We start from the raw sequence: 15251 nt of genomic DNA, 5'->3' as shown, positions 1-15251 counted from the left end.
CTAAAGGAAAAGAGATTTGACTCGATCTTGATTTCTGTACGCTTTCATTTGTAAGAGTGATCTGAATCTCGTACTAGAGAGGCAGCGCGTTACCGTGTCACTATTACCCATATATTCCAAGAAATTAAAGTAAAAGCTAAGGAAAATTGTAGAATATGTTTTAAATTTTTGTGCCCATTTTTACATACACACTGAGATATTATTATATATTGCCTGGACGATCTAAAGACAGATGTTTTTTTCAGCTGTAGAAATATAATTATAAATGGTACGTTTTTGAAAAAATATCTACTTTTTCTTAAATTGAAAAATATGTGTCGTAACTTCAGTGATGTTACTGGAGATACGGTTTGTCCGAATATGATTAGAGGAATAGACCACCTTCGAGATCCTCGTCTTAATAAGGTAAGATGTTTAAAATTTCAAACTTATATCTGGTATTATATTATAGTATAAGAAAAAAATGTAGTATACATCTACTTTAAATGGTTTATACTTATACATCTTGTTGTAATAAAGGAACATCTTAGAACATCATTTATTATTATTTTTTACCAAGTCTTTATATCCATATTTAGGGTTTGGCATTTACATTAGAAGAGAGACAGACATTGGGCATTCAAGGACTTTTAGCGACTGAATATAAAACACAAGAGGAACAATTAAGTATATGCAGAATATCGTTGGATTTATACAATGACGATCTAAGCAAATACATTTATTTGGTAGAATTGCAGGTAATTTAACTTATCGATTTATATAAGATTTTAAATTAACATGGTTATTTTTATTATTAAAGTTATTATTTTCGGGATATTTACCATGTTTTTTATTTTTGTTCGGTGGAGCTCGATATTTCGACATTGTCTACAAATGTCTTGTTCACGAGACTCACTCTTGTGAACAAGACAAAAAAATTAAAAAACATGGTAAATATCCCGAAATTAATAACTTTAATTATCGATGTATGTTATATTTAAGTAAAAATTAACCTTTATAATATATTTTGTGTTTCACTTTAGGATATGAATGAAAAGTTATTCTTCAGTCTATTGTCACAGAACATTGAAAAATTTTTGCCCATAGTCTACACTCCTACAGTGGGATTGGCATGCCAAAGATTTGGTCTTATTTACAGAAGACCTCGTGGCCTCTTCGTAACTATTTACGACAAAGGTCACGTGTTAAACATTCTTAATAATTGGTATGTATTTTGTTTATATGCATATTATATACTAGCTTTTGCCCGCGACTTCGTTCGCGTGGACTTCAGGTTCGTCCCGTCTAGTCTAGTAATCGCTTAAAATCGCTTCGTAAATAAGTCATTATTTCTCGTACAAAGTAAAGGATAAAAAATGCGCAAAAAATGTGTTTTTTTACGACCTCACATTAGAAACCTCAAAAATTGTAGCCTATGTGTTATTCTGATGTATAAGCTATATTGTGGTAAAGTTTCATTCAAATCCATTCAGTAGTTTTTACGTGAAAGATAACAAACATCCATACATCCATACATACAAACTTTCGCCTTTATAATAGTAGTAGGATTTTAAAAAATGTCGATGACTCGAATGTTATTTGGTTTGGTACATACAGTACACGGAATATTTAGTTAAAGTCGTGAGTTAATCATTTGACAAGTATTACTGAATAAACTTTGAAGAAAAACTTATTTTGTAAATGTAATATAACAAATTATGAAACATTTATATCTATATACGTAGCCTCGTCGCAAAACGCGGTGGATTAATTTTCAAAGTGTTTCCAAGTACTCGTGTACCCTTGGGCAACCGCACATAAGCATGTTATGACGTCGTTAGCCCAATCACCTTACGCTTTTTATTAGCGAGCATTTTGAGGGTATTATTTTTACTTTCTTTAAATTTAATAGGCCTGAACAAGACGTCAAGGCCATCGTATTCACAGACGGTGAACGAATATTGGGCCTGGGAGATCTAGGCGCCTATGGAATGGGAATACCTGTTGGTAAACTAGCTCTCTATACAGTTCTAGCTGGTATCAAACCTCATCAATGTCTTCCTATTACTTTGGATGTCGGAACAGATAATCAGGTATCTTGTGCTTATAATTAATTATATTTCAAAATTCCTTTTGAATAAATAGAACATTTTTTTTAACTGCCTTATAAATCCCTTTTTATATTGAAAATGAAATGGACTTAGTTAGGTAGTTAGTTACTTATAGTTGCTAATATGTCAGAAGCTTTCGAATAAATATACCAATTGTAAAAAAATAATATATGTGATTGTATACAATCATAGAAATACATACTTAATAAATATTTACAGAAACAATAAACATGGAGTAGTCTTAGTATGGTTTGTTTATTCTTTCCAAGATATTAAAAAAATGTTAAAAGTGATAGAGAAAAGTAAACAAATAAATAACATAAGGTCATGCCTGGAATATATATAACTTCTAGAATGGTCTATAGTTTACAAAGCGTTTATAACAGCACAAACTAATTATAAGCGACGTAACGTTACCGTAAAGGAATGTTTCTTAGCTTGTTAGAAGTTTCAGTTAAAATATGGTTTTCAGAGATGAACACGTTACATATTTTAGGTTTGCTGAGATTACGTTGTAAATTCTTACGTGAAATATGTTGTTATATTATTTTTATTGGTTGTATTATGTATGCGTTTGGTATGTGTATTTTAAATTAAATAGGTATTGTTTTATTATAAAATTGGATTGATTCAAAAGACGCTATTAGAAAATCTTTTCTAGGGTTTCTGAATGGTTTAAATCTGTAACAGGAAAATAAACAGATTAAGTATATGAATACTGAAAGCAAATTGAAGATATTTTAAAATTAGTTGGTTGAAATTAGTAAAATTTACTGAAAGTTACATCAATTGGCACCAATCTCTAATGGAACCTACAGACGTTGGTTACATCCCAATGAAAAGACAAAACCAACATTAGACAATTTTGGCAGGATGTGTTATTATTGACATATTATATAGTGCGTCGGAAACAATTTCAGGACCTTTTGGAAGATCCTCTTTATATAGGCCTTCGTCAGAAGAGAGTTCGTGGTAAAGAATACGATGAATTTATTGATGAGTTTATGCGAGCTGCTATTGAACGATTTGGTCCCAACACTCTGTTGCAGGTAAGATATTTTACACCAATACTTATAGATGTAAGACATTACTTTTTTATCCTGGAAAATGTGAGAAAATCAAGGTATTAAATGTCATGAAATTGTTTATTTTTATGATGAAAAATAATATACATTTATACAAACTTGTCAATACAATACATATGTTTGGTCATTACTATTATAACATGCAAATATTATTACGGTAATTTAAAACTTATGTCAATAATAATCTACATTAAATAAAGTCATAAAGTCGAAAAATGTATCATACATACAAATATAATCATAGAGATGGCACACAAGCCCAAATTCCAAATTGTTTGAAACAACATCTGTAATATCACTAATATCATAAACAACAAACAAAATATTTTATCGTATAATGAAATGACAGTCCCAAATATATTTCTCGTTACTGTTCTTTACAGTTTGAAGATTTTGCCTTAATAAATGCAACTCGGCTTCTTGAAAAATATCGTGAGGAATACTGTACATTTAATGACGACATTCAAGGCACCGCTAGTGTGGCAGTCGCGGGACTTTACGCTTCTAGCAGAATAACCAAAAAGAAAATGAATGAAAATATTTTCATGTTCCTCGGTGCTGGATCTGTAAGTGCAAGGAAGATGTGACAAAAGACATGTCTAAATTATTTTGAATTTTTCCTTGCTGAGTAGAACTTTAAATATATGTAGTACGAAACAACATAGATGTATAATCGGCAAATTCAGTAAAAATGATTACTGCCGATTTATACAACCAATAAAAATGTTAGGTCATATGATATTACAAGTTATTACGTTTGTGTAAAGATGAGTATTGATAATTCGGGATAGGTTACTCGATTCGGATGTGTTTGATTTTACGAATTTTGCCGATGTTACATCTTAGTTGTGTCGTTCTATACTTGAATATTAATAACAGCTAAAAAGAATAAAACGTATGGGTTTATTAGGCGGCAACCGGTATAGCCAACTTAATAGTCGCAGCTATGGTCGAAGAGGGCATGACGCTCGAAGAAGCTCAAAAATTAATCTATATGTTTGACGTTGATGGCCTTTTATCAAGTAAACGACCAAGTGGTCTCCCAAGTCATGCAAAACAATTCGGAAAAGACATGGAACCCGAAAAGAATTTTGAAAAGTGCGTCGCTACTATTAAGCCAACTTGTCTAATTGGTTAGTTTTAACAGACTTTGAATATAATTTATAACTTGAACGAACGAAATTTAAAATAATGAATTCACATTATCGAGTCGAGATGGCCCAGTGGTTACAACGCGTGCATCTTAACCGATGATTGCGGGTTCAAACCTGCAAATTCATGTGCTTAATTTGACTTTATAATTCATCTCGTGCTCAGCGGTGAAGGAAAACATCGTGAGGAAACCTGCATGTGACAAATTTCATAGAAATTCTGCCACGTGTGTATTCCACTAACCCGCATTGGAACAGCGCGGTGGAATATGTTCCAAACTTTCTCCTCAAAGGGAGAAGAGGCCTTTAGCCCAGCAGTGGGAAATTACAGACTGTTGTTGTTGTTGTCACATTTACCATATATGTTGAATATTTTTTTAACGATCATTATCGTTTAGGTTGTTCGACTGTTGGTGGTGCGTTCAACGAAAATATTCTGAAGCAAATGGCTAAAAATGCGGAGAGACCGGTAATATTCGCTCTATCGAACCCTACCAGTAAAGCGGAATGTACTGCACAAGCAGCTTACGATCACACCGAGGTAATTTACACAAGTAATACAATATAACAATTTATTTATTCAAAGACAAGTTGAATTTTAGGAAATTCTTTATCTAATAAAGTTTAAAAGATATAATTAGGAAGAATTAAAGTTCATTTTGAGGATTAAATTTCGACAAAGGATCAGTTAATTATAAGTCATACTAGGAACAGAGTATTTTGTCGTTGGTTTATCTTAAATTAAAAGTGGAAGATGGAACAGAAATTCGGATATTTTTAAATAAAATACCTTTATGACATTTTGCTTCCACGAATATTGTTTGCGTAGATTTTGGACATGAAATTAACAGTTTCATATTTTTTGAAACATTTTTATGTTTTAAGATATCAAATTTTACGTACTCTGGTCCAGGGTATTGTTAGAAATGTAACAATTGGTAAAAAGTATAAATATCATTGTCTTGATTAGTACCACAGAGGTCCGTGAAAACGAGTCCATATATCAATTTGTTTTTTTTTTAATCTTTATTTCGGTACTCAAATCTTTTAATTCTTCCATAGGGGAGATGTGTTTTCGCGTCAGGTTCTCCTTTCCCGCCCGTCAAGTATAACGGCAAAGAATATCTGACCGGTCAAGGTAACAATTCCTACATATTCCCTGGAGTCGCGCTCGGTGTGATTGTGGCCCGATCGCGACGTATTCCGGAGAGTATGTTCTTAACTGCGGCCAGGGTAAGTAGTCGAATTTCGAATGTTATATTGTTTTTGCTTTAATTAAAACAATTTTTTTACTAAATAGATAGCAAATTACTTTTTTCACCTTGCAATATATCGACAGTAAAATCATAATCATCACACAAGTGGTAGTGCCACACTGCATACCTCTCGGTTGCAGTCGAATGGGCCGGCACGCCCGGGGAAGTACCACTCTCTCACTTAAAATCGGCGTGAAGTGGTAGCTATGCTACCGCGTTTCGTCCGGTAAGTGAGAGTTCCGGAGGTCCGATCCCTCTCCCCCCAAAACATGGTTGTGCAGAATTTGGTGACATTACCCCAGGAGGGTACCATCAGCGACTGCGGTGGAGAATCCCTCTCTGGGCATCCAGGCTCAGGACGTACACCGCCTGAGCAGGGATGCCCAGGCTGCCCTCCGAATTCTGGGGGGGGGCAATTTTGCGCTCGCCACTGTTCGGGGCAAGCGGAGCAGGCATCATAAGGCAACCCCTACCACACTCGCTGTGGACTTCTGCAACATAAGGGGACTCAACTCCAACTTGAATGCCGATCACTTTCACCTTGAGACGGCGAAGCCGGCCTTGCTCTTTCTTATCGAGACCCAGATATCTTCTCCTGCCGATACGTCTTTTCTCTCTTACCCCGGGTACAAATTGGAGCATACTTTTGTGCCACGAGCTGGGGTGTGCGTTTACGTCAGAGATGATATCTGCTCTCGACGCCTCGGCAGCCTTGAAGGGCAGGACCTATCAATTATCTGGCTGCGCGTAGACTGCGACGACCATCCGCGAATCTACGGGTGCCTTTATAGGTCCCATAGCGGTAATGCCGAAACCGACCGACTGGTTGAGCACGTCCAATTGGCTACAGATTCCGTGCTGCAGCAGACTCCATCCGCAGAGATCATTATTCTGGGCGATTTCAATGCTCATCATACAGAGTGGCTTGGATCACGCACCACTGATCATGCGGGTAGATCTGTTCTCGACTTCGCTTTGGCTTATGATTTGACACAACTGGTCACCTTGCCAACGCGAATACCGGACGTGGAGGATCATACACCTTCCCTGTTGGACCTTCTGCTGACTTCGCATCCGGACGGCTATAAGATTGTCGTCGATCCCCCTCTGGGCTCGTCGGACCACTGTCTCGTCCGGAGTACAGTGCCAGTTACACGATACTCACGACCTCGTTTCGCGGGCTGTCGTCGCGTGTGGCACTACAAGTCAGCAGATTGGGATGGGATGCAGTCCTTCTTTGCATCTTACCCATGGATCCGAGTTTGTTTCTCGATGGATGATCCGAGCGTTGTTGCTGACTCTGTCGCCGATGTGGTGCTTCAGGGTATGGAACTTTTCATTCCATATTTTGCGGTGCCCATTGGTTGCCACCAATGGGCACCGCAGGGACTTGCCAGTCCCTGCCCTGGTTTGGTCGCCTCTGTAAGACGGCTTCACGCCGAAAATGGGAACGCTACCAAGACTGGGCTAACGCATCGGCGTCTCGTGATACAAACACCAGCACATTCAGAAAGGAATATAACTCTGCCTCCAGGTCCTTCAAAAACGTGATAGCTGAGGCGAAGTCGAAGTACATTGGCAGAATTGGCGAGAGACTGGTGCGCTTCCCATCAGGAACACGTGCGTTCTGGTCTCTCGCTAAGGCTGTCCTAGGGAATTTCTGTCAGCCTTCTTTTCCATCTTTGCACAGGGACGGTGAGTCATTGGCCCATACCGCGAAGGAGAAGGCCGATCTATTAGAGTCTCTCTTCGCGTCGAACTCGACTCTGGATGACCAAGGAAAGTCACCTCCATCAATCCCGCGATGTGATACGACGATGCCGGAGGTTAAATTTCGGCAAAGTGCAGTTCGGTAAGCACTTCTTTCCTTGGACATTCACAAGTCGAGTGGACCCGATGGCATCCCTCCAATCGTGCTACGGACATGTGCTCCCGAGTTGGCACCGGTCTTAACGCGTCTTTTCCGGCAATCCTACGCATTAGGCGTCGTCCCGAACTCCTGGAAGACTGCTTTGGTGCATCCGATCCCTAAAAAATATATAGCCATCACCTCCTTGCTCTCCAAGATAATGGAGTCCCTTATTAACTGCCAGCTCCTGCGGTACCTAGAGGAGAATCAGCTGATTAGTGACCGCCAGTACGGTTTCCGTCGGGGTCGCTCAGCCGGTGATCTTCTAGTTTACCTTACTCACAGGTGGGCTGAAGCAGTTGAGAGCAAGGGGGAGGCATTAGCAGCCAGCTTGGACATAGCGAAGGCCTTCGATCGTTTATGGCACAAAGCGCTTCTTTCGAAGCTTCCTTCCTATGGGCTTCCCGGGAAATTATGCAATTGGATTACCAGCTTTTTGGCAGATCGGAGCATCAAGGTCGTTGTCGACGGTGCATGCTCTGACTTAAAATTCGTCAATGCTGGTGTTCCACAAGGCTGCGTTCTATCACCCACTCTGTTTCTTCTGCATATCAATGATTTGTTGCAAATCGGGAACATTCATTGCTATGCAGACGACAGTACCGTTGACACCTTATACACCGGCCGCGCTAATATTTCTCGGGAAAACGTCGAAGAAAACCGGAACAAACTTGTGTCTGAAATCGAGTCTTCGTTAAACGAAGTCTCGAACTGGGGCCGGCTAAATTTAGTCCATTTCAACCCCAAAAAGACGCAAGTTTGCGCGTTAACCGCTAAAAAAACACCATTTGTGTACCACCATATCTCCACGATTTGAGAACATCCCGATAGCCGCTACAGGTAGCATCGGAATACTTGGCGTTGATATTTCGAGCCTCGTTCAGTTCCGCGGTCAATTGGAAGGCAAAGCCAAATTGGCTTCAAAGAAGCTCGGTGTGCTCAGCAAGGCGAGACAGTATTTCACGTCGGCCCATCGCCAAAAACTTTACAAGGCCCCTGGTGTTGCAGATGTCCATGGGCGGTGGTAGTCACTTTCCATCAGGTGAGCCTCCTGCTCGTTTGCCACCTATTCCATAAAAAAAAAAAATGTTTTCTAATTGATCAAACATTATTTTTGTAGAATAATAAAGGAGTTATCAATTTTAGTTAAGAATTAATCGTTTAATTGTTTTAATCGAATCACGTCGTATGTAGTGATCAGGTTTGTAAAGAACTTGCCACGTAGGTTATGTATGTACTTCAATAGCAACAAGTAAATTTATGAGTATTTAATTCAAAAAGGCCATAATGAAATCTACTCCCACTGATTTAACGGCAGGTAATATACATGTAAAAAAAAATGTGTATGTTTAAACCAATGGCCAGCTGATTATATAAATGATTTTTCATTCGGACATAATAATGATTTTGTCGATTAATTTAATAGGAACGATATACATCTTTGCTTTGCTGTAAAAACTTCTGCTTTCGTAACAAAACTAATTCCGAACTGGGAAACTATAGGGAACAGCCCGTAGGTATAAAATGTTCGTGAAAATTTTCGAAACATAATATTAGCATAAACGCTTGTAAAATGTTTATTTCATAATAAAAATATTCAGAAATCTTAAACAACATTATATTCTTTTGAGTACAGTATAACTTGTATCTTCCAACGGAGCCATTACTGAGCAATACAAACAGAATTATCACATTTAACAATTTTCATTGCGCGCTTATTCTCGAATTCAATTTGCATTCATAGCGGTTCCGGTATTTGTTGAAAAAGTTGTTGCATCCAGTACAGACAACAATAGTGTGAATTTAAGTTGTATAGATAAGAGTAGAGATCATTTCAGACGTTGGCAAACTTTGTAAGCGAAGGAGACTTGGCGCTCGGCCGAATATATCCTCCTCTATGCGACGTGAGAAACGTATCGCTTAATATTGCGATCGAAGTCGCCAAGTTAGCGTATTCGAAAGGTATATTTTGTATATTGACATGTAGATTGATGTATTATACATATATTGAAACTTAATACAATTACAATATACGTGTGTGCGTAAGGTGTCGATAGGCTATTTGACTGGTTTTTAAAATTCATTTTATATTATTTAGTAGAAGTTAAGGAACCCAGAAAAAGTTGTGTTTTTTATTTCTAGTACATATTTGCCGAAAAATATCATATTAAAAATTCCATATTTAAATAGCACTCAAAAACGCTACTTGGACAATATGGCGCTGCAATGACGTCAGTGACGTCACTTTCCTGTATTTTAATCTGTGGTACACATAGTAGAAAAGCGAAGTTTACAAGAAAGTGACATCATCATAAGCCCGGCCAATCAGGAGCGTTTTGTGTCACGTGACAAAAAATGCATTTTAATTTATGGATTTTTGAATAAATTAAGTATTATTTTCAACTTTCGTTGGTAAATAACCATTTTTAAACTCATCATATACACTTATTACAATAATTTACAATTTATTTTTCGCATTGTCAAATAGCCTATTATGCGTGCATGTGTTCGAATTTAAGCGTGTAAGTGTAGATTGTGAGACACTCCCGTGTCTCGTATTTGTGTATTTAAGAAATATATTACACATTTAATTTTTAAGTTAAGTTTTAGTACAAAACAATATTTCGTTTTCTAACAACCAATTAGTTTCAAAGTTATGTTTTAGATAATATTTAAATACGATTAAACAACTCGAGTATTTAATGATATTTAAAATCTATTAGAAACATTTGTGAGTGTAACTTTAAACTTTTCAAGTATGTATTTTGTGAATGAGATGTGAGTGAGTGAGTGAGCAATATTAAGTTTGAAATTTACGTCACACTTTGCAGCGCATTGCTGAATTCTATGCAATACGTCGATCGTTTTATACAAAGTAGTTTTCAATATAAAAGTTTTGTTTCCAGACCTAGCGACTGCGTATCCCAAGCCAAAGGATTTCAAAACGTATATACAAAATCACACGTACAATCTGCAGTATGATTCTTATATACCGAAGTTCTTTAAATACCCGAAACCTCCCAATATTAAAGTGAAAACGATCGAAGAAGCATACAAAGGGTATTTATAATTGGTATGATTAAAACTAGCGTAAAAGAATATAGTTGAACCGAATAATTTAGAGCACTTATTAGCTTGGCAATACTAAAAGTGTCTGTTTGGGAGCTCGTAGAAAATACTTCAATTTTTGAATGTTTGTAACAGACGCGTTTCTTCAAATCTGAACGGATTCGTTTCTTGATTTGTCTTTTGTTCTTGTACGTTTATAAAAATAACACTATCTTTTTATAAGAAGAACTTAAGTACCATTTTACCCTGTTATATTAAATGATTGCTTATGTTTGGATTGAAAAACAAAGTCATTTCGAAAACAGCATTGATATGAATGAATCTGTGAGAATGTTGGGAATGTCTATTTAAAACTATATCGATATACTTATGTCAATTTTTAACGTCACTTATTGTATCTTATTAAAGACAAGCATATAACAACCCTATAAGTATCAACATGATACAGTTAAGGGCGTATTAAAATAGTAACTAACGAAAATTTCATCGAAATTTCATGGTATGGTTATTTAATTCGGAGGATGAGCATGGATGTGCATGGATTAGGAGGAAGAGGACGACCAAGGAAACGATGGATGGATTGTGTGAAAGACGATATGGTTAGAAAGAATATTACTTGTGAGATGACGTCTGACAGCGAAGTATAGAAGGAGAAGACAAGCTGCCCCGACCCCAAATAAAATTGGGATAAGGGCAGGAGGATGGTGAAAATTTCTATTATTAAAGTTATTTATTTCGGAATATTTACCATGTTTTTTATTTTTGTTCGGTGGAGCTCGATATCTATGATTGTCTTTTTCACGAGACCTTGAGTCTCGTGAACAAGACATTCGTAGAAAATAAAAAAACATGGTAAATATCTCGAAATCAATAACTTTAATAATAAAAATAACCATGTTCATTTAAAATCTTATGATGAAAATTTCATCGAAAATTTGTTTCTTTTGGATAACTACAATCAGACTGATCAGGAAACGAATGAGATATGGTGAGATACAGATATATTCAGATACAATGAGAAATAACGAGTTTTGTAATTACACGTTGACGTATAAAATAGTCGTCTTTAAAAACGGTACAAAATTTTTTTCCAGAGGTCCAATGTCGAGGTGATATATAGCAAGAAAACACCCTGAAAAAACCAGTTGAGTTACGAGATGTAGCACTTTTGTAGCGCTCATTATAATACTTAGCATTTTTAACGAAACAAGCGCTGTTAAGAAAATTATTTCCAGTATAAAATGGGAATTGTTGTGAAGTAAGAAAAATTTAAGCGCGAAAATTTTGAAAACGCTCTCGTGATTGCCTATATTGAAATGTGGAAAACAAAACAGATGTTTATTTTTCGGTATTGTATTTGTGTGTGTTACTGATACATGTATTATATAAATGTAATTTTGTCATTGCACTTTCATTTCTAATTACTTCAAAAATTATAATTTAAAAATAATAATAATGAATATTGGACAACATCACACACATTACTCTGATCCCAATGTAAGTAGCTAAAGCACTTGTGTTATGGAAAATCAGAAGTAACGACGGTACTACAAACACCCAGACCCAAGACAACGTAGACACTAATGAACTTTTTCTATATCGGGCTCTGTCGGGAATCGCACCCGGAGTGGCGTTACCATGAAAACCGGTGTACACACCACTCGACGATAGAGGTCGTCAAAATTTTAATTCAACAACACAAGCCTGTAAATTCGCACTGCTGGGCTGTGGTAGCTTCACTTAATTGTAAAATGACGATTCAAAAGTGCTTGTAAAGCCTATTTGAATAAAGTTTATTTTGATTTTGATTTTTGAAAGGCCTACACTCCCTTTGAGGAGAAGGTTTGGAACATATTCTACCACGCTGTTCCAATGCGGGTTGGTGAAATACACACGTGGCAGAATTTCTATGAAATTTTTCACATGCAGGTTTCCTCACGATGTTTTCCTTCACCGCTGAGCACGAGATGATTTATAAAGACAAATTAAGCACATGAATCAGCGGTGCATGCCTGGGTTTGAACCCGCAATCATCGGTTAAGATGCACGCGTTCTAACCACTGGGCCATCTCGACTCGAATTTTAATTCAACCGACTTTAATAAGTGTCTCATACGTTGTCCTCGGTTAGAAAATTGAGTTTGTTCGTCTAAGTCCTGGTTCCCTCGGTATCGTGTTAAGTTGCAAATGTTTGTATTGTATGCATGTACACGTATCGTCAACCAAGTTCGCTGGCTGGAACAATATCCCCCGGCTATCACGTTACGCGCCAGATGGTCGTCTACACATCTACAAACTGGACCATTGCCACAGAAAATGTTTGCAACGCCTGGTATGTATACAACGGGTGAAACGTGTTCCCCAATTCGGAAATTGGCTTGCGTTTTGACAGCACGCGGAACATATTAAAAACGAATGAGAAGATTTTTCACGTTTTCGTTAATATCACCGAATTAGGTTTGGTCGTTTCTCTCAGATAATATATTTTGTATACCAATAGTCTGCGGTCTCAGATTAAATCACTATACTATACTTTAATAAATTCAAACATTAAAATTCCTTATGATCACTTTCACATATACACAGCTTAATTATTTCCATTTTCTTTTTTAAGCATTATTAAATATAATCTCATGTTTTTTTTTGGATTTTAATACATTTTATTTAGAAGTATCAATGTTTATCGTACTATGTTTTAATTCAAACAATCAAAACATTCTTCCTTATTATATATTTTTTATTTGTGTGTGTGTGTCTATGTGTACAAAAATAAAGAAATCATTAATATACCCATTACAAGACAGTGGCCCTTTTCAACGGAAAGTGGAAATTAATTAACTACGCGGTGCATATTACAATGTACAAGACTACGTAAACACAGCTGGTCTATTGCTTCATTCTCAAAGCTCTGTCGAACGGCGATCCGACATGGTTAGAAAATTGTTCAGGCGTAGGAAAATACTGCCAAATTAGTAAATTGAAGCTGTTATTACGAGTGACTGAATATCTTAACAGAACAATCCAATGACTTCTATTAACTTCACTTCTTGACTTCAATTGATTGCAATTCGAAGTCGTGAACTCTTAATATGCATCCGTTTTATGCAGACTGTGGTCGAGATTAAGTAAAATATAATAGAAATGATAGAATGTATTTGAATGTACTCATAAACATAAATGAGACAATTATTTTTGACACGGTAAAATTAGATAAATCTGTAAAATAACGTATTTATTTTCACCTTTAGCCAGGGTTGGGTCTTCTAGAGCCAGATTCTCTTTCCGGGTCAATTTTTTGTATATTTGACCACCAGGTTACTGGCGGTCGTTCTCTTCCCCGCGGTGTTTCCCCACGGGATATTTAAGGCTTTCTTTGTGGTTGTATAATTTATCTATGTCCGTCGATACTCCAAAAATAATGTATTTAATGATAAAAAATAATTAGCTATACAAATAATGTATCTAAAAATATTGAGTATCCACTTATTTATTTGAATATTGTATAATGTTTAGTATTGGACGATAAATTAGATCAGCTGATCACGAATGAGAATTATAGACGTTTTAGAAAGGATTAATCATCCCTACATTACCAAAGCGTGCTCAAATATCAAACGGAAAGTCATAAATATTCAGAATATTAATTGTACAGTAAATCAAATAAGCAATAAAATCATCCTCACATACCCGAGTTCACTAAAGTCGTTGTTAATCACTGCGAATGATTTTACAACTACATTGGGAACGGCCCCTTATTTCTTTGATAGTCCCATTATGTTCTCTCCAGTGTGGGTTGGGCTTTTAAAGTAATGGTGGCAGTATTGTGCTAACTAGGTTAGCAGCTTTTATTTCGTCTTTGTTACACTGTTTAGTTATATTCCGTCGCTATTATCGTGAGGTCTGTATTATTATTAAACTTACTCTTGCAAATGTAAGCCCGTATAACTAGCTAGGTATAATTGCGCAATAAATAGCTGTATTTTGTAAAGAAAAAGGATACTGAAGTCTGTATTGTCGTACTGCTGTGTTAAGGCTCGTTTTGAAGAGTAGAACACCACCACGCAGCGTCAGTATGGGTTGGTGGCTTTAATAGATGATTTAGATTTTTATAAATTTTCATATATGGCATGAATTCTATACACAATTTAATCACATATAAATTTACTTTTGCTTGCCTGGGTTGAAAGCATTGCGCAAGATTAACACATTTTAATATTATTTACATTATAATTAAAACAAGCAAGTATGAAAAAACTTAGTAGTAATTTTTACTCAGCTTTTGTTAGCAATGCAACACCACCATGTTGTTTTCATTACAATAATTTAATTGTTTGTACGAATAAAAGTAAACATAAAAAATATAACTAGAAATTAATTTTATTACATTATATTAATTTTGCTGCCATATCCGTACAATATTGTGTTATGAGAGTAACCTTAGCCTTCAATACGGTTTTATGACATTTGCTTCTATATCATAATTTATATCACATTATTATTGCATATTATTAATATAGCAGGAGCTATTGAATTTACTTTATTATATATAATTATTATTGTAATTAACTGATCAATAATTTGTAAAACTGTAATTAATATTATTTTATATGGCATAGCATTTAATACTGGCATGTAACACTATTTCTTATTTTAAAATACTATTGAGCTGTCATTATAAAACAATTGGACGAT

At 36.0% G+C, this 15251-nt stretch overlaps 1 protein-coding gene across 1 annotated transcript; it reads left to right on the top strand.

Annotated features, from left to right (window-relative positions):
- Positions 1-277: 277 nt before the first annotated feature.
- Positions 278-11876, top strand: LOC124535085 (NADP-dependent malic enzyme-like). The gene is made up of 12 exons (XM_047111137.1): positions 278-405; positions 579-737; positions 1023-1204; positions 1892-2072; positions 3011-3139; positions 3559-3741; positions 4086-4308; positions 4725-4867; positions 5389-5559; positions 9330-9453; positions 10398-10551; positions 11655-11876. The coding sequence occupies exons 1-12, from the start codon at positions 313-315 to the stop codon at positions 11671-11673; spliced, it is 1761 nt and encodes a 586-aa protein (XP_046967093.1). The 5' UTR covers positions 278-312; the 3' UTR covers positions 11674-11876.
- Positions 11877-15251: the final 3375 nt, after the last annotated feature.

This window comes from Vanessa cardui, chromosome 14 (genome assembly GCF_905220365.1).
Source record: "Vanessa cardui chromosome 14, ilVanCard2.1, whole genome shotgun sequence".
NCBI lineage: Eukaryota > Metazoa > Arthropoda > Insecta > Lepidoptera > Nymphalidae > Vanessa > Vanessa cardui.
The sequence above is the reverse complement of the archived record's forward strand: the minus strand, read 5'-3'. Positions and strand labels throughout refer to the sequence as shown.

Bases quoted from the DNA above. Each gene is read 5' to 3' on its own strand.
- LOC124535085 (XM_047111137.1), top strand. From the start codon at position 313: ATGTGTCGTAACTTCAGTGATGTTACTGGAGATACGGTTTGTCCGAAT. The intron at 4,868-5,388 runs GTAATTTACACA...ATTCTTCCATAG, and splicing joins CAGCTTACGATCACACCGAG to GGGAGATGTGTTTTCGCGTC. The intron at 5,560-9,329 runs GTAAGTAGTCGA...AGATCATTTCAG, and splicing joins TGTTCTTAACTGCGGCCAGG to ACGTTGGCAAACTTTGTAAG.